The sequence below is a fragment of the Anabas testudineus genome, chromosome 7 (genome assembly GCF_900324465.2).
Source record: "Anabas testudineus chromosome 7, fAnaTes1.2, whole genome shotgun sequence".
NCBI lineage: Eukaryota > Metazoa > Chordata > Actinopteri > Anabantiformes > Anabantidae > Anabas > Anabas testudineus.
Window position 1 is genome coordinate 11,008,239 of NC_046616.1, and position 19,440 is coordinate 11,027,678.

At 38.1% G+C, this 19,440-nt stretch overlaps 1 protein-coding gene across 7 annotated transcripts in view; it reads right to left on the reverse strand.

Annotated features, from left to right (window-relative positions):
• kif1b (kinesin family member 1B) overlaps positions 1-19,440 on the reverse strand; it is a 50,730-nt gene that overhangs the window by 10,879 nt on the left and 20,411 nt on the right. For 2 of the 7 annotated variants that reach the window (XM_026367701.1, XM_026367700.1), the window contains 16 exons: positions 18,281-18,414; positions 17,138-17,217; positions 16,566-16,641; positions 15,238-15,317; positions 14,718-14,824; positions 14,290-14,373; positions 13,804-13,984; positions 13,585-13,657; positions 6,396-6,501; positions 5,163-5,311; positions 4,287-4,465; positions 3,844-3,981; positions 2,761-3,012; positions 1,101-1,219; positions 795-880; positions 233-362 (listed from right to left, as the gene is read on the reverse strand). In XM_026367701.1, the coding sequence (XP_026223486.1) occupies positions 233-362; positions 795-880; positions 1,101-1,219; positions 2,761-3,012; positions 3,844-3,981; positions 4,287-4,465; positions 5,163-5,311; positions 6,396-6,501; positions 13,585-13,657; positions 13,804-13,984; positions 14,290-14,373; positions 14,718-14,824; positions 15,238-15,317; positions 16,566-16,641; positions 17,138-17,217; positions 18,281-18,414 (1,974 nt within the window). Of the gene's footprint in view, positions 1-232; positions 363-794; positions 881-1,100; positions 1,220-2,760; positions 3,013-3,843; positions 3,982-4,286; positions 4,466-5,162; positions 5,312-6,395; positions 6,502-7,598; positions 11,325-13,584; positions 13,658-13,803; positions 13,985-14,289; positions 14,374-14,717; positions 14,825-15,237; positions 15,318-16,565; positions 16,642-17,137; positions 17,218-18,280; positions 18,493-19,440 lie in introns of those variants that run through there. The other 5 variants (XM_026367703.1, XM_026367702.1, XM_026367707.1 and 2 more) reach the window with 3 other exon arrangements.

A 19,440-nucleotide genomic window follows, 5' to 3' on the forward strand; every position in this document is an offset into this window, starting at 1 on the left:
TACAATACAATCTGATTGCACATTATGAAGCATGGGATTTATAGCAGAGTCTGTGTTTCACTCCTCAAATATCCTTTGCACACATTCCTTCACAAAGCACGAGAAACTGCATCAGCCTCATTTACATAACATCTGAAGTTCCATTCAATAGAACCATCTGCCAAGTGTGTTTCCCATTTGGGCTCAGAAGGTAAAATTTACGACTGGAGAGGTGAAGGTTTGGCAGCCGTACCCATTTCATTGATTCGGTTTAGCTCCTCTGAGGGTGTGATGACCTCTGAACTCTGACCCTGACCCTCCACAATGCGCAGCTCTTCCAGGGACAAGCCAGAGCGGGTCATAACCGTGGAAGGGAAGTCATTCTGATTGGACGACAAGGAGAAAGAAAAGGAAGACATTAGCATATAGTTGGTAGAGAGAAATGAAATAACTAAAGCTCTAGTTATATTCAATAAATAAAATTGAATCCTATCTATAGTATATTTTCCTTCTCTTCCCCCAAATCCCTTCAGGGATTAATAAAGTTTAGTTTATTTTATCTTTATCTTTTATCTTATTTCTGCTAATCTTATCTTATATGTGCTATATAGGATGAATATGACAAACAACATGTCCTGTTGCTTTTAGTTGTTTCTAGAAAATTAATAGGAAATGGATATACTGCAAGACTCCAACAAAACACTTCAGTTCGTGTTTAAAGCTAAATATTATACACCCAATGTCCCATACACACCCACACACACAAAAAGTGTTCACTTTGGTTTGAAACTTCTTTCATCTCACCCAGGGCTTACCTTCTTGAAGTACTCATCATCAAAAGAAATCTTGGCAGTTCCTGACTGTCTAACTCCTGACCCGTAGTCTGGGGCCTCCTCGTCAGCTACAAAGAAAAACATCATCGTCTTATCAGGATCTATCAGATGCAGCTGACTAAAGCCACACAAAGAACATAAAAAAACAACAGTCAACAGTCTGCTTTGCAAGGATTTCAACTTTCTGCCTTTACAAAATCAATACAATACTCATCACACAAATGAGAGAGAGATTAACAGGATATAAACTGTGTGCTAACATCATAGAGATGCTCATTAATTACTCACCAGCTATAGCCTGGACCCCCACACGCAGAAATCCACGCACCTCGCCCTTCTCTGTTACTATGGCAACACGGTGAACCAGTGTTACAGGGTACAGCAGGTTGCTCAGGTACACAAAAGCTCTGGGAGTAAAAAGGACGAGAAAATGAAAATTGGATTCTGGTGCAGAGTGGCACAACTACTGCAGTCTAAGATACAAAAACATGTTTTGGTTTTGTTTATTTTTTTATATTTAGCTTGTCTGGTAAAGAAAACATCTTATGCACAAACCATTTATAGCATACATTAATGACTACAATAACATACAGTAATATATTAGTAACATTTATGTTAAGGGACAGGCAAAAACAACATAAAAAAACATTTGCACACAAAACCATACATGCTTCAGGGCAGTGAAACCAGCAGCTTATACCATCCCCTTTATTTTTAAACAGCGTGACAGGGGTGATGACAGATCGCCTGGGATGCAGCAGTAAAGGCTGTAAAAAAAGTGGTTTATTGTGTCTCGGGATTGGTGATGTTAGTCTCTCACTCACGCGCTCACTGACATTTTGTTTTGTGGGAGTTGATTTGTCTTGCTACACCCCTGGTGACCTACTCTTTCTCTCCCAGCTCTCCCTCCCCTTGATCCTTACTTGCCTAAGAGACTCAAGGCTAAGGCAGGGGAAAGAGATCAATCTGTAAAATCTCTGAAGTCACAGTGACGCAGGTAGCTGAGCTATGACTGTTGCAGAGGCAGAGGGTCTGGCTGGCTTGTCGTCATATTCTGAGATTGGCACACAGTGTTTATTACTAAGCTATGATGTTAAACAGAGTGGAGGCAGAAGATGTGTGCTATGATTTGCTGCTACAGCTGCTGCTGTATATTATTTCACCTCAAACAATTAATTAAAACAAATAAAAAGCAATATTACAAGTCTGCCAAATAACATTGTGTCTATATATCTACAAAACATTTATTATATTCCAAAGCAATGTTCAAAAATAAATAAATAAATAAAAATCAAGATTATGGAACAAATGATTTTACCACAATGCAGAAAATGCAACAAGAAAAAAAAGTTTTAAAAATAAAATGACAGACACCTAATGAACTTGGACACAGCAAATACATGTAACTTCACATACAAATGGGAGTTAATACTGTCAGTGCTGGTGATAATGGCGGGGGAAGAAACACACTGGGAGGAAGAGGTGGAGGTAAAAGTATAGTGGCTTTTCATTTTTTAGAAACTAAATCTAAATCAAAAGTAACTCCTATAAATCAAGTATGTGACTGCAACAAATGGGACTAATTATGCGTTAATTCAAAACTGGTTACATTTTTCTGATTCTGAAATATTCTTTACATACAGGGTTTTACTGATAATTAATAAGTTATAGTTTTTGCCAGCTATGAAAATAAAATTATGTGAAATAAAGATGCCTTGTCTACAAACGCTGGTAATTTTAAATGACTGAATTATTGCTGGGTGCATCAATAGTTTGTCCAGCATCCATTTCAACAATATTTTTATAAAATGTTCATTATACTTTATTTGCCTGATGTTGTGTTTTTTTATATAAGTCTAGTTAGCATGAACCAAACTACACTAACATCCACCCAAACTCTCCCAGCTTGTGTGTGGAGGATGTGGGAATGCCACTGCCAGTCACCAACCTTCCCACCAGGATGAACCAGGGGGAGCGGTCATAGAAGGGGTCCTGGCCATCGCTGAAGATGTCTGAGCCCTCTTCGGTGCCGGTATCCGAACTGGTGTCGTCCACGAAAGCCTCATCATCAATCAAGTCTGACATCTCGCTCTGGCGCTCGTCTGCCAGCTCTGTTATCTCAGAGTCAGTGGTGGAGAAGGTAGGGGAAGGTGTGCGGTCGGCCAGGTGCTCATTAACACAACCATGGAAGATGGGGGAGCTGAGAAAGATGGTAGTTTGGGAACAGTGGCAAGAACCAGGGAAAGGTAACAATAAAGTAACAGAGGAGTTAAACAGGCCACTGCGGCTTACAACGTAAAATGTACAAGTCATTGCTTTCATTGGCGTCTGACAAAGTAAGATATTTGTCTGTAGTTTGTTACTACTAATTAAATTGATAAAATAAGTGTTCAAATGTAACAGGATTCATTTCATTAGGTAGGTATTACACAAAGCTGCAAGGTGTCACAGCAGTTATAGAAACATGACTATATTATAGCAAAACCAAAAGCCACTTAAAGGATTAACATATGAATCGTATAATGTATGCAGGCTGAGAGAAAATGTTACACAAAATACTACAACTTTGCACATTATCCAAATTCTCTGTGTTGTTAACAAGTTTGTAAAAATGACTGAATGAATGAATGAACTGTATCTCATGAGAATGCAGGCAGAGCAAAATGATAATATAAAAATGACATAATTTATGATAAAGACAATTTAAAATGTGATGTGAAATAAAATGAATAAAAATGACATGATATCAAATGCAAAACAAAATTGCAAGTGTAACAAAAATAAACAAATGACATCAAAAATAAAATGAAAAAAGGCAGGAAATAAAACAAAATAAATATATAGTATAATAAACAATGATTTATGTTAAACCACCATGTGACTGTAATAATGAAAACAAACCTGTAACAGAATTTGACCATGAAAATGAAAAACTGGGATGAAAGTCAATACAGATCCATTATTAGTAAATTGATGACAAAAGCTAACTGAACACTGAATATCTGGTATTTCCATTTGTAGCTTTACATACCTCCCCACAAGTTTAAACCAATGGAAACGGTCATAGAAGGGATCATTTCCTGTCAGAGTGCCTTCGCCATCCTCCTGATGTGCGGAGGCCATTTCACCAGCACGGTCATACATCTCTCTCATCTGGTCCAGTCTCTGCCTGCAAATGATGACAAAGAGCCCTGAATATTAATGACACGCTGAAAGAGAAGATGATTGATATGATAATAGACTAATGGCCAGAAGGGAAACAATTCTGCTAGAAATCCAGATGTCAGCCGCATGATTCTTTGGATTTTTGTACTGTTTTTCTGATACAAAAGGCACAAGAAAAGATCTGACAACAGGCTGACTGAGCAAAAGCAGACTGTGGTGATTGATACTTTATTTACAGTGAATCTACATAACTGATGGTATGGTGCAAACACAATTCAGGACAGATTTAAGGCATGTTGTGGTGATTACTTGAGTTTATCGAGGGACCAGTAGTGTGTAGCTCCATTTTTAAGGTCTTGAACCTCTACAGCCACCACGGTGCGGGGAAAAGGTCTGGAGTTGTGTTCTTTCTCTGGTTCTGGTGGTAGAAGCTCTGGGGGCAGTGGCGAGTACAGCGTGTCTGTGAGCAAGACAAACTGGAACTGAACCTATGGTGAGAATGGAAAGATGTGTGGAATGGGAAGAATAAAAGGGTCATTAAAAAAAAAGAATCAGGTAATCTCAAGAACAACAACAAAAAACTAGACTGGCCAGGGTCCATTGGTTAAGCTAGACCATAAAACCCTTGATTCTCTCTTTCTAGCACTTGACAAAACTAGATATGAATACAGATACAAGAAACCTAAAGATCCTCTGAAAATGTCTTTTTATTATTCTTCTCCAGTGTCAATCATGTAACTTCAAAAGCAGGACAACAATATAAATAGCACCAGACCCTGATGGGAAAGGTGGACCACAGCAGATCAGCTTCTGATTTATATGTGAGAATTAATGCATATCCTGCTCTGAGTAATTTCATTTTGGGCATTATGTCAACTATATCCTTTGTTTTAAGTTGAGTGTCAAATGAGTCAGGAGTCACAGTTAAACATCCAGAGCCAGACGTATAAAGGCTGGGGAGGATCCACCTCTGTATGTACAACACGCAGGTAAATACATTACTGGAGGAGTCTCCAAATGCTTTCTCTGCATACTGTAATATTTATCTTTCTGACCTTTCACTGGGTTAAAATCCTTTCAAGTCTGTGCTAATTATGCTTTTTTAACCCTCAAAACTGGTGACCTTAATTTTAACCAATGCCAACCCGTTACTGTCATTTCTGTGGTTTCTGGGATTTTACTCACTTTCTTCTTTAGCTCCACACTGATGGCATTGGCTTCTTTCAGGTAGACAGCATTTCCCCACAGCTGGTCACGGAGGGAGGTGAACTGATGATACCTCCACTTCCTAAAGGCCCACTGTGCCAGCTCATACTCATGCTGAGTCCAGGGGACTGCAGGGACACAGGAGACTAGTTCAACATAATGCATATACACATCAACAAAACCAAAAAGGATCGTGCCCATGTTTTGCTTGTTTCAGCCCATTCCACTAAACTTTACTGACAGTTATAGGTAACCCGTCATGTGAAATATCTTGCCACCATCATTTTAAGTAAATATTTTTTTTTATTATTCTTGTAAGCTGTGCCTGAGTTGAAAACCATTCGTTGATGTGTTTAGGGAAATTCAACATCACACTGTATTACTTATAGTAAGTTGCAGAAAAGCTTGAAATGCTTAAAAAGGTTCAAGTCACTCGTCCAAAGACAAAGAAAAGTTCAGTCCCATCACCCAGATTCAAACCACGTGATCAGGAGCTGCTATTGCTCTCAAATTTACTGACAACTAAAGTATATGGCAGAGAATAATTATATTGTTATTATATAACATTATTAATTTCCTTTTGATTAAACATTATACTTCCTATAACAGATGGATGGGATGAATTTATGTGCTTCAAGTCAAAGGTAATCATCCCAATTCTGTCATATTGGTTAACATAAGAGCCAGTTGTCTTTCAGGTCAGAACAAGACCTAACAGAAATTCAATACCGAGCAAGTCCTCGAGTGACCGATTCGTGGAAACAAAACTGTCGGGGATCACCAATCTCACTTAACAATCTTTTAACATTTCAACTGTACTAAAAAGGAAACCACCAGTTGCTGCTTGTAAGTTGTGGAAATACAATAATTATTTTTTTAATTCAGATGGGCTAAAACAAGAAAAACTAGAGGTGTGGTTCTTTGGACATCGAGTACTTATTTTATATGACATTAGTAGTATGTTTTCTTCTAGAGAGATTAAATATATTACTTATGGACAATTGAGACTGAATACTTTTAGGAGGTAATTAGTACGCCAGTATTAATGGTGGAGATTGATATTAATTCTTTTAAATAATGAAACAGAAAATACTTTACACACATCCAAGTAGTTTAGGTTCTGGACAGAAGAAGACAGAGCATTTTTATATATATTTTGAGATTATACATGGTACACAAAAGTCTGCAGAGCAGGAGATTTGTAGTACACACCTTCCTCTTCCTCCTCCTCCTCCAACTCTTCTTCATCAGGCGTCTCAGCCACCAGTGAACGAGTCTCCACTTGTTTTTGAAGTTCCTGCAATTTGCTCTCATAAACCTGGAGACCAACACACAGGGAAGAGGAAAAAAAACACATGGACAACTGTCCATCAGCTGCAACAAAATGTGAACTCAGTTAGGAATCAGAACCACATTCCTATAACACTAGCAAAATCTAGAAACAGTCCAAATTACACATGGATCCAGGTAGATGTGTACATAATGCAACGCTACATGAAAATTAGTTTTAAATTACATAAAATGTGCAGTGACATGCATATAATAATTTAGTTTATTACTGTATCTGCGCTAAAACCATTGATATTAGGCTCTAGTTATATATATAGCTATTACACATACTTAATGCATTTCAATAATGATCCGTCAAAAGAAGGAAATTTAAGACAAACGCTTAGTATTCTAATATTGAGCTACTGAGATTTGTAATGGTTCATTGCAGTGATGTTTTTCCTGCAAATAGCCCACAGTGTTAAGTAAATTAAACTTCATGAAACAATAAAACATCATTCTTTATTCTGAGAGAAATGGCTGAAGTGGAAAAAGGGATGTGATGCTGAGTCAACTGTAATCCAATGAGGGGCGCCATCCTCATCAGAGCAGGACATGCTGTGGTCCCGATGACCTCATCCTGTTTGTTCAGTGTCTTCTGGTAAGACAATGCAGCCTTTTTATTTGTCATCAACCTCCTCCCTGCTAAAAGCCTACGAACAAGCTAGAAGCTGAATTCCCTCGATGGAAGAACAGAAATATGATGAGGAAGTTTTATTGAAGTTTCATTGGCTGCATGCTTCTTAGGTAATATAACTCACACAAAACAACTAAAGCAAACGCGTCTAAATTCTGCTGTTCTACTTTTAGTTCCTAAAATCACAGTGGAATGAGGTAAATGTGCCCACAAATGAATACTTCTCATTCCTATCCCATAACAAGTGCAGTATATGCAGCATTAAATGATAACGTCTATAAAAACTGTTGTATGAGTTGAATGTTATACATTTACAGTACGTTAAACCTGTCTTGTGCAATGTCTCAAAGACAACTTGTGTAGTGTGTTCCTGTAGAGATCAATTATATTCCTAAACTCATTCACTGGCAAAGAAAAACACCCATACTCAACCCAAACATAACAAATAATTGCACTTTGAGCATGTCATTTTATTTCAGTCATAATTTGAATAGAAACCTCCAGCAAAAGAGATTCAGTAAACTCTTTTTAAACCTATGAACAACACTGTTCCAGAATGTACTGTATGTTCGCACAAACTGCTTGATTAAGGAAGCAACACAACTTGGTACACAGCCACAATGAGGCACTAGATATTGTGAATTAAAAAAAAAAAAAAAAAATCAGACGCACAACACTCAACAGACACTCGATACTCAACAGAATTGAAACCTAACATACATGTATATGTATATTTCAACAGCATAGGGTACATTGTCCATTTGATCTCATATACCTTCCGGCTTACCTGTTCACCATCAGCACCAGTATATTTGTTATAAAACATTCTTTAATGGAGCCTTTATTGCAGCTGAAGAAATGTAAACTATTGCATACAAAGATAGTCATGAATACATGAGGCAAAGGGTGGACAGACTAGACTTGTATGTCATTATGTTATTTGGTTTTTTGTTATAGCATAGAAGGAAGAATATATACTTTCATACTTTTCAAATAGACAATCATTTCATCATTCTGAAGTATTAGTACTGGTAATGGGTAGTAATGGGTTATTTTAAAGCTATAAATGCAGCAAGGAAAAGGCAGAATGACAGGCATACTTGCTGCAAGTTCCAACAAGCATAAGCTAAAGCATAAAGGCAAAACACTGACATGGACAATATTTCATATACCATGACTCTGACAGATATATCCAGGTTGTATGAATACCTTCTGATGGAGCTAAAAACAAGGCTTTTCTAAGAAAAAAAATCTCATTTGACATGGATATTTGTCCTGAATAACATTAGGCAAACACAAAGTCTTTGTCCTCCCCCCAGCATTTATAAGGCGAGACTTTGGAAACCATGACAACACTCTGTAGGACATCCATTCGAAACATGAACTCTGTGCTTACTCAGTGAACCACAAACCCAAAATGTAATTTTAAGACTGCATAAAACAGAAATCAGAGTTCAGTGCACGGTATACTGTTTACACAGGGAAAAAAAAGACAAAATTATTTGGAACATTTTGTTCTGGGTAAAGTTGTACTTTCTAATAGATATAATTCTGTGTAACTGTTCTTACAGACAGGTCTCCTAGGATTTCAGCACAGTGGTTCTTACTTAAAAAGGGTCTTTTATAAACTCCGGGATTCAGAGATACACATTGTTAATGAAAATATTTCAGAGAACGACATGAAACTCGAATTATATAAAATATGGGTGGACATAAGTTTAAATAAAGAAAAATAGTTTGGGATCAAGTAATCAGGTGACTATTTAAGAAATTCAGTGTGTTAATACTATAAGTTAGTTATGGTTAGGTAAGTTATGAAGTTTCCATTGCTAATGTATTTGAAACCTTTTGCAGGAGCATTAAAAGGGAAAGAATATACTAAGTTGTAAATGCACAACAGGATTAATGAATATTAGTAATAGAAAGGCACTTTTTAAATACCAATACCAGTCTCTTTAAAATTGCAGTCGCATAATTGTTTGTCACATTATTTAATAGTACTAGTTTTTGATTCCAGATCTAGGCTGATGATACTTTTACAAAAATGCTTCATTCGAAATTCTAAATTGTGACAAGAATCGATTATTAATCCTAACATTCAATTAGGTGGTACAAAGAAATAAATAGATATTGGGCGTTCTCTGTTCCTAATTTAGGCACAATAACAAAAAAGTCTTGATGAAAATTAGAAACTTCAGTGGATTCACACTGTGGTGGCTAAAACACTGTTGATAAATCAATACTGAAATGGAAAAGATATAAAATGAGAAATTGAATCAGGAAGGTAATTTTGGCAAATCAAGGCATGATTGATGAATTGTCACACATGCTGAAAAATGAATAGAGTATACGTGGCATGTCTCTTCCTTATCATTTGTTGGCTTCAGTTCCTTATGACAGACCTCCAAATGCTAGTGATGACAGCGCACACAATGCAGCAAAAACGGATGAAATGCCATATATTATGATGATAATGATAAATGTCTTTCTATAATATATACAGTACTTTTGGATCAACCAATAACACGCTGTTCAAGTGCAAAAGTCAGTCAGTTTTAGCGGTTTGAATCATGTTTCTGAGTTGTTGTGATCTGTAATGAGTTTGCCTACTTAAAGTATTTAAAACTAGTTCCACAGCTCTGTCAGACTGTCGTCTCTCTGCTGGCTTTTAGATTAGGAGCAGACAATTGTCTGCGCATTCTTGGGGGTGCCTGAAAGTTGATTGGATGATTAGCATGTTCAGCGTGGTGGTACTGCTGGTAGCCATTGAAGTTGCCATCAGTATACATCATGCTATTGTAGTGGCAAGGCTGCTGCTGATGGTATAGCTGGGGATGTGCTGGCTGGTTGTGATGCTGGCGGGGCTGGTAGAAATGCTGCATATGCTTCCTATTGCTTTCAGACTGTTGCAGTGACTCCATTGAGCCAGTGGGTCGCTGGCGGTGATTAAAAGAGTTGCTGCGGCCTCGTTCATGGGGCTGTTGATGTTGGTTGTTCCTATAGTTATGTCTTTGACCTTGGCTTAAACCTTGCTCCAAGTCTTTGTCTTTGAGCTGGACTGCTGGGCTTGACAGTGGGGGAGAGACTTGGATAACTGAAGCAGCCATCTTTTCTCTACACTGCACTCCTTCTGCAGCCTGGCTTTCTCCCTCTTCTTCCTGTACGGCTTCTTTGGGCACTTTTAGTTCAATGACCTGCTCATCTGTAATTATTATATGCGTACCAGGGCTCCATGAGTTGCGGTGTTTAGGGTTACTTTTAAAGGGAAAGCGTAGCTTGCGGTCTTCTGGGGGTATAAAGCGATGTGGTCCATTATGGCGGCGGAGCTGCTTGGAGATTTCTTGCTGCTGAAGGTTCTTGAGGCGCAACTGTTCTTGACGCATCCAACGCATGTGGCCTCGTTTTAGATTTGAGTCATCTCCTGTACTTTGGCTGGTTTGTGAATCTACGTCCTCTACATCAGCCTTTTCAGGCACAGGAGGCTTTCCTTCTAGAGGGCTTGGAGTTCTAGCTTCACCAGTAGTAGTGCCTACGCTGGGAGGATTTTCTTGGCCATCTGGGGTGATTAGTGGGAGAACCTTTTCCATTTTGACCATCTTGTTTCTGAGAGCACGAATCTCCTCATCCTTCATGTTATTCTGTTTTTTCACCTCGTGTAAGATGTCCTCAAGTTTATCAATGTGCACTTTCAGCTCATCCATAACAGCCCCTCCTGCTCGAGACCCATTGGTGATGACATCTTCAATACGCTCATCACCAACTCCTACAGTGTCCCAAACATCTCGAGCCACTGCCCTCCATGAGTCCCGCTCATTTGGGTCTTTCTTGCCGTAGCTAGCACAAAGCTCCTTCATCTTTACAATAGCCAGTGCTTCGATTTCCTGCCGTGTGTGACGGAAATCATTAAGTGCTACTTCATAACAGATTTCTTTGACTGCCTGGATCTTCAGGTCAGAGATGGTCACCCACTTGGAGTCCTTGGTGATGCGGCGTCGCTGAGGGATCTGGTACATTTTAACTGGCTCTCTTCTTTTCCCACTGCTGGGTAATCCACACTTTTTCACTATGGTTTGCAGCTTGCTGGGAGGTAGCTTTTCCCTCAAGGAAGTGATGAGTCTCCAGCTCTCTTCACAAGACCTCTTATCTGAGTCATCTCCACTATCAGAGTCTCCATCCTTTAGAAAACAACACAGGACAAAAACCAAATGGTCCCCCCCCCAAAAAAAAGAGAAATTACAATGGGAAATCAAAGAGAAGATGGAAAAAATGGCTTTAAAAAAAAAGGAATGAATAAAAAGGTATAAATATGCAACATGGGAACTTCCATCATTGGCCAAGTGGAAGTTAGAATATAATTATAGAGCTTAGACAGAATTTTCATGTTTAAAATTTAGAAATTATGATCAAAGATAACTACAATGCTGTAATAATGTTACCTAGGTAGTTTGCATACATCTTTACTGTACAAGATGTATGGCAACATGCAGTATCATATCCAGAATTATGTTCAAAACAAAGAAACACAAACAAATTAATATACTACAAACAGTGGCTTCCATTGACTTTCTTGCCAGTTTGTCTTTCTCATATTTTCTCCAGTGAAACAGTAATGAATAATTATATTAATGAAAACATTTACTAAAAAAAGGCTTTCCATATATCAGGACTGGGAATATTAGCTTTAATAATATAGTTCCCAATGTTGCATATTAATATTAAAAGTAAAGGTAAAGCATGTCTATCACGATTAGAAAAGAAATCAATAGGAGATAGTTGCTGATCGGAGTACTTCTGTTTTTGTTTTGTGATATATTCCTTATCTTTAAGTGAAAATTTGTCATTTGAGAGCTGGATCCCAAACATGCTACAATGGCATGCATGTAGATGGATTTTGGAGGTTTCCTCATTTAGTCCAGAAGATCTGAGTGGCTTTATTATTAGCGGTGAGTTAGAAGAGAGAGTGTTCTTGCAGTTGATCAGAAAGCCAGTAGAAAGAGGAGAGGCAGAGTGAGGGTAAGTGTTAATCCACTACAAGAAAGATATTAGTGGGAAAAAAAATGCAGTTTCTCATTTTTGTAGACAAAGTACATTACAGATCACAACCATTTGGTACAGACAATTCATGTCTTCTATATGATGTTGTATCTACATCTAGAACTGAATGTTTTGTTGTGGCAGTCTGGACCCTATACCCGTATCTCTGCACATAAAACCATCAGAGTATGGAAAAGGTTTGTGATTCACTGATTCAACTGTGAGCAGTTATAACTTGTTGAGCCGTGCCCTCAGTGTGCTACACAAATGCCAGGTAAGGCTAGCAAGGAGAAGTAGTCAAAGAAGTCAATGAGAAACCACATTGTCACTATCTGTCAAAAACTACAGCAGGAAATTTTGTTATCACAATGCATTGTACATGTCAGCAACTGCATTGAAGAGTTGAAACTCAGAACAAAACAGAGCAAGGAAACTAGAGTAGAAATCTAATCCAAGCAAATCAACAGCCATGTCAAAGTTGACCAGCTCAACAGCAAACACTGCAACTTAGTCCAGAACCAGTACTGAAAGAGTTAAGAAAACATGCTATTAACGTGAACCATGCAAAAACAGCATCCCTTTAAAAAAACAAGGGTATGTGTCTTCAATACTGAGCATTATTTAGTCTGTTTTCAATTTTGATTGCAATATCTAATGAAATTTGGCTCTAAATTGCTGCTTTGCAAGATTCAGATCCACTACAGTAGACACAGAAAACAAAGAAAAACAGGGATTTGGAAAGGGGAAAGCTCTTACAATCTAATTCTCACTCAAATAGCCACAGAAAAATCTGTTAAACTCAAGAGGAAGGCAAGTAAAAGCTCATCTATATCTCAAACCAGAAAAAACTTCCATGCACGAAGAACATGCGCTAGGAGCAAAAGTGATTCGCGCGCACACACACACACACACACACACACACACACACACACACACACACACACACACACACACACACACACACACACACACACACACACACACACACACACACACACACACACACACACACACACTTCAAGTGTCAGAGCTTAGAGAGAGAATTAGTACTAGTCAGATTTAAAAGGACCAAGTGAAACGATCTCTCAAATAAAAACTAGCTTTCAAATTGTAACTGACGATCGAAAAACCATGCTTTAACTTTGGATTGGAATTGGGACGGTGCATTTCACCCAAAACAAATCCCACATACAATATCACAAACTAGGTGGATCAGCCAAGAAACTTCCTCTCATTGCAATGTAAAAAAAACTTTCAAAAGGCATCATATAAATTACAGCTTCACTTAGTTTAAAGTCACTGTGAAGTTATTACTAACATCTTTAGAGCCTCTAACAAACGTAACGAAACGAGAAAACTCACAAAGTGCGTTAGATTTAAAAATGGATAATGTGAACTCACCAATCGCTGTTGCTCCAGAAGTTGGTCGGCTTCTTCCTTCTCTTTTTTATATAAGATTTCCATCTCAGTGAGCCTGGACAAGGTTAAGTTGTGAATAAAATATATTGTGAAAAACATAATTCAAAGCATACTACACGATCCATAAAAGTCACAAAGTCAGGCTACTTGCACAACCACAAATAAATTTTGTTAATAAAGCTAATAGAATGGGTTTCTTACCTTTTCTCCATCTCCTGCTTCATGTCAATTCCCTGTTTCTCCAGAAGCTCTCTCTGAGCAAAAGTCCAATCCACTGGTTCCACAGGTGTTTCAGCAGATGGCGTTTTCTCCCTTTCTGCCCTGGCCTGTTCTGGGTGGTTGAACCGGAACACATGATTCTTTCCCATGATAATACGGTTACCTGAAAGAAGGTACAGTACATGTGTCAGATATAAGCATTGGGGGCATGAAATCTGACAAGATACAGTTTTTTTCCAGTGATGAAAGAAAAATGCAAATGTAAATGCAACCAACCAACATCTTTTTACAATGTTTCTTAAATTTTAAGTTTTAAACCAAGTAGAAGAAAAAGCTACCATTATACAATTAAAATTTTTGGTAAAAATATGTCATTTCACTGTCCTTGGTCCACAGACATAATACAGTCTTCACATTTGAAGTATTTTGAGTATTTGCAACATCATTTAGAAAAAAAGAGGTATGTACCTGAACGAAGCTGGATTGCATCTTCAACACGCTTTCCATTGACATAAGTTTCCGATCCATCACAGGGCACCAGCATGACGATAACTTTAGCAAAAAACAATCCAAATAATCATCAGTAACTCACCCTAAAGATTCAATTTTGTTCATTTTTATATGTTAAAGGACAAAGACCTCATCCATTATATGCAGTAACTGATGCCATTTAGGGCAAAACAACAAAAAATATCCTATTCATTCATTGACAGAGTGTCTATAGTAGGTTCCGGTTTACAGATAAGTATTAGAAGTATTTGTCATAAAATAAACCCAGAAAATCAGGTTTGATATTTTGCTATAAAATCTACATATTTCATAGTCATTTCAAGTATTCAACCCTTACATATGCCAATGAAAGCACAACAAAGCAAACACATAATATGATGCCTCACCATCTCCATTGGCATTCCTCTCACTACGGAAGATGCAGTGCTCTTCCTTGATATGAGCACCACTTAAAACAATATCCTGTCGTCTTTCGGCATCAGCCTGACCCACCCTGAAACAATCACAGAGGCCATTTTGTTATAGTGAACACTGTACTGCCAGTCATTTCAGCAACCACCCAGTGGCACAAGTTAAAGGGAACTTTTGAACCATTACTTCTGAGAATATTGTCTTTTTAAGGAACTATAGGCTCTTTCATCTGTGAGTCATCTTTTTTAATTGTCCCAATGGCGTGGAAATGTATGAATGAGTTAACTTTAGGCTGTACAAAAAGGAAAAAAGTTTGTGAGCAGTGGAAATTTTTTTTTAACCAGTTTTCTCAGACCCTGAAAGTTTCCTTCCATTTAACATCAAAAGAGGAAAAGTGAAATACAGAACAGTTTTTTAAAGACTCCAATTCCAGGAATTCCAAAAATGTCCACATACTCTGCAGCATTTTAATATTATTATTCAGATTTTGGTTACCTTGTAATTCCGTCTTTGATGTAGTAGAGCAGACACTCTGACATGAGAGGATCCTCATTTAGGTTAACCAGGTGTGGTGTCTACAAATGATACACGAGACGCAAAAAGTTTACCACAAGAACATTTCTTGGATGTTACTACTTTCTTCAATATTCACCCGTGTAAATACAAATACAATGCTGGTCCAAAAAAAAGGCCATCTTTTCCACGACCACAGGATGTGTCTTCCATCATGGTTGTTTAAGAAATGAGAAGATACTCGTTGCATTAGTTAGGGTTAAAAAACTTTTTGGCAGCTGAAACATAATCATTCATGCAGTAATTATCCAATCGGAGGCCTATACCTATTTGCTTAGTTAAATCCAGATGGAGACTTTTTTTATTTTGGACGGGCAGCGTATTAGAAATGTTATTTAACATAGTTTGACATTAAATATTGTAGGTGGCCTGTCTGTGACACCTGACCTCCTACATGAATGTGAGGAGAAATCGTGTTTCCTGACATTTTTAATGCACTCATTGTCACAATGCCGACACTACAGTCTAGCAATACTAATGCGATGCTAGCAAACCAACCTTTTTGGGGGAAAACACCCAATTATAGTCTGCAAAGAGATCACAAGGCTTCTCAAGGAAATTCTTAGCCATGGAAGAGCAGTGAGTGAAAGAGAGAAAAAAATGAATGGGAGACAAATAGATGTGGATGTGAACAAAGAAGAAGAAAAAAACAAAAAAACAAAAACAACAATGAACAGAAGGGGGGGGCATAGTAACACATCTACTGATCTTTATGTAGCTGCTTCACAGTGATGACTGGCTAAAGAATAGGGGATGTATTACTGCCTGTAACTTATTAAGTCTCAGGACAGCAATAATAGATCTAAGTGGCAGAAGAACAGTCTAAAAAGAACAATCTATTTAGTAGATTGATTAGTAACCAGAAGGGTAAATAGTGCAGCTTTAAATATGGCAGTAACCATGACAACAACTCTGGTTATGGAATGAACACATTGATGATGTCTAATCCAGACTTAAGTCTTTACTAAATTCTCTCTATTACAGGGCTACATCTAATGAAGGAAAGGTGCTTCATCTGCTGATTAAATTAAACAAACCTTCTTGGTTGGAAAACAATCAAACTGCTCATCAAGTAGCCCTTCATGGCTAAGCTGAGTATGTGAAAGAAACATATAAAGAGTGGAAAGGCAGTGGTGAAGTGAATAGATGAGAAAAAGCATTGACCTATAGGAAGAGTTTTCATGGAAATAAGAAGCGTGTGCTCCATCACCAATCATGGGAAACACATATCTCTCACATGTCGGTTTTACCTTTTTGGGAGAGAATACACCCAATGTGCCTCCATCTTCACGGATTGCCACACCCATCTCTGCAAGCAAGGCCTCCCTGTAGTGAAGGCAAGATATGGTAACTCAGACAAAACTGGAGCTGGAAAACATTCTTAGTATATTTCTCCATATAATTCATTCGAGTAACTCAGTGCACATATTTTCAGCAAAGACATCTGTGGGAATGAGAGAATGTGGATGAGAAGTGATAGTGTGCCTAATAGCAAATGGTTCGGGGTATGACAAAAGGGAGAGAATGGAAGCAGTCAGACTCAGTGGAAAACCAGTAACATGGTTGATGTCTGCAGCTACAGATGAGTGGATAAAGGGCACATGTGCAGCAGAGTGTGATGAAACAGAAGGGAAAAGAAATGAACAAAATATGTGCAGAGGAAAAGAGACACAGGTGAAAAAGGTGAAAGATAGCAAAAATGGGTGAAAAGACAGTAGGAAGAGTGTCAAAAACTTGATAAATGGAGGCATTACAAGGACACACTTCTCTCCCCATCAGCAGTAGATATGTAAATGAACAGACATCGTCTGACAATGCTGACCTCTCCATGCGGATTGCCTCAGTCTTTCGCAGTTTCTCTTCCCAGGTTTCATTGAGCTCAGCAATAATTTTTTCTGATTCCTGTACACAAGAGGCAAAATGTAAGTGTAGATATTTTGATGTTTCAACCTCTGTAATGTAACATTAAAAGGGCAGGGATAGTTGGAAAACAAGCAGGGCTGCGACTCTCTAGAAACATGGTTGCCTTCCCCTGGTCTAGTAGAAATCTCACACTACATAAAATTTTGGATCCGGGATCAAACTTTATTTTATATCACCAATTATACAATAACTTTACCCAATGATAATTTAAGCTCAGAGAAGCACACACTAAAACCAATACACCTAATGCTCATCTTTCAAATGCAGGCAGATGCTTGGCCATCTGCTGTTCTGGAAAAGATAACACATTATATTTTAGGATAACTTTTACTATAACCTTTGTTTCTCCAAAATAGCTGGAACACATTTAGGATATTAATAGTATGTGCCTCACTATTAAAGTGAAAAGCCAATAAGACTTGATCTGTTTTTGTCTAATTTCCTCTGTATCTGCGTTAGTGCTTGACGTCATTGGATGACAGACAGACTGGGCACCATGGTTGCTATGGAAACTGCAGCTCCTCATCCTGCTCCCTTATCAGCAGAGTGAGAGGTCTACTAAGAGAGTGAGAGATATAAAGCTCAGAGGCCAAATGTGTACTCCTGACTATGTGTGAGCTTTAAAAAAAACAAAACAGCAGGACCCATGCTGACATTAAAGTAACCAAAAAAACTAAATAAAATGAAATAATTCAAACAATGTGACAATAACACAATTTAAATACACTATATTTATTGTCTTTTTCCAACAATGGTTAAATTGGTATGTAATACTTTGATGTATTATGGACATTTTTATTTGTCTGGCATTAATAATTATGAGGTATACTGTTTGCTTATTTAGCACTATCCTAGTTAAGGTATGATTGAATGAGAAAAAGGTTTTATTAAATATATAGTGAGTAAATAAAGAATTTAAAGCTAGAGTTAGAAAAGCTAGAGTCATCACAGTGAGCAAACAGCAACATGATTCTTCTCTCTCAACTAAAGAAGTAAGTGTACTTTGAAGAGTGTTTTATCATCAGACACCGGTCTAGTTTACCTTGAGTCTTTCAATTGCCTCCTCTCCTCCTGGTGTGGACATGATGCGCTCCTGGATGCTGGTGACCGACTGCAAACCCCCCTGGCTGCACAGTGAGCCAGAGGATGGGGAAGCTGTCAGGGAACCAATAGGGGCTGTGGAGAAATGGCCAGGGCGTTGGTTCTCTGAAGCTATCAAGTATCTATTCTTATTGTTCTGAATGTCTTTCAGGTCTGAGCCAACAGCAAGAGAGAAAGAAAGAGAACACAGAGGAAGATGGGATAGGCCCAGGACAGGATAGGGGTAATAAACCACATATAATGGAGGAAACAAATACCAAACAGGAAGAGAGAGAATAGAGAGAAAGAAATGGGGAAAGAGAAAGGACAAAGGGGAAGGAAGACCAATGTAAGACACACATTGTATGTCAAAGCGTTAAGACAAACACCAGGTATAATGGTCAGCTACAGAGAGCAGCAGTTTTCACACCAGGTTCTTTTCAACAGTCTGCTTACCACAACTGTTTTAACCTCCAGAGAAAACACATTAGATTTCAGCCTGTACTCTATGACAGAGTTTCCAGAAGGCTGTTTTTATGTAGGCCAGAATTATAGTGCAGAGCAATTAACTTTGAGCACTTAATTTCTAGTGTGTAAAGTTCCAAGTAATAGTGAGACGTCACTTTGTTGCTTTTGTTTGGTACTGTACTCCAATGTGAATGAAAACACACAGTGTGAAAACTGCTTTCAGTTTATTAACTATAGGATGGGAGGGAGATGGAGACTGCAAGAAGGTCCAGAGGGAGGACAGATGAGAGTCGCTGACACATGCTGCCAAAGTTCAGCCCACAGTGAAGTAGTTTGATCCACCACACACACACACCAAACATGACAGAGCCACAGCAGCCTCACTAAAGGTCAAGCAGCTCACATTGATTATAATGGCTTGAAGGACCTTTGAGCTAATACCGACTGTGTCCTCTAAAGAACTGGACTAAAGAAACAAATGGCAAATAAAAAAGGGCAATATAAATGATTTGGGAGGTGCTGACGTTTGGAGATCATTGGCATTATAGGTCATTTTTCAGGAAATACATTGAGCTAATCAACACAACTAGTACATAGTGGGATACAAAAGGTAAAATTACCATTATTATCTATTTTTAGGCAGAAATACTTCAC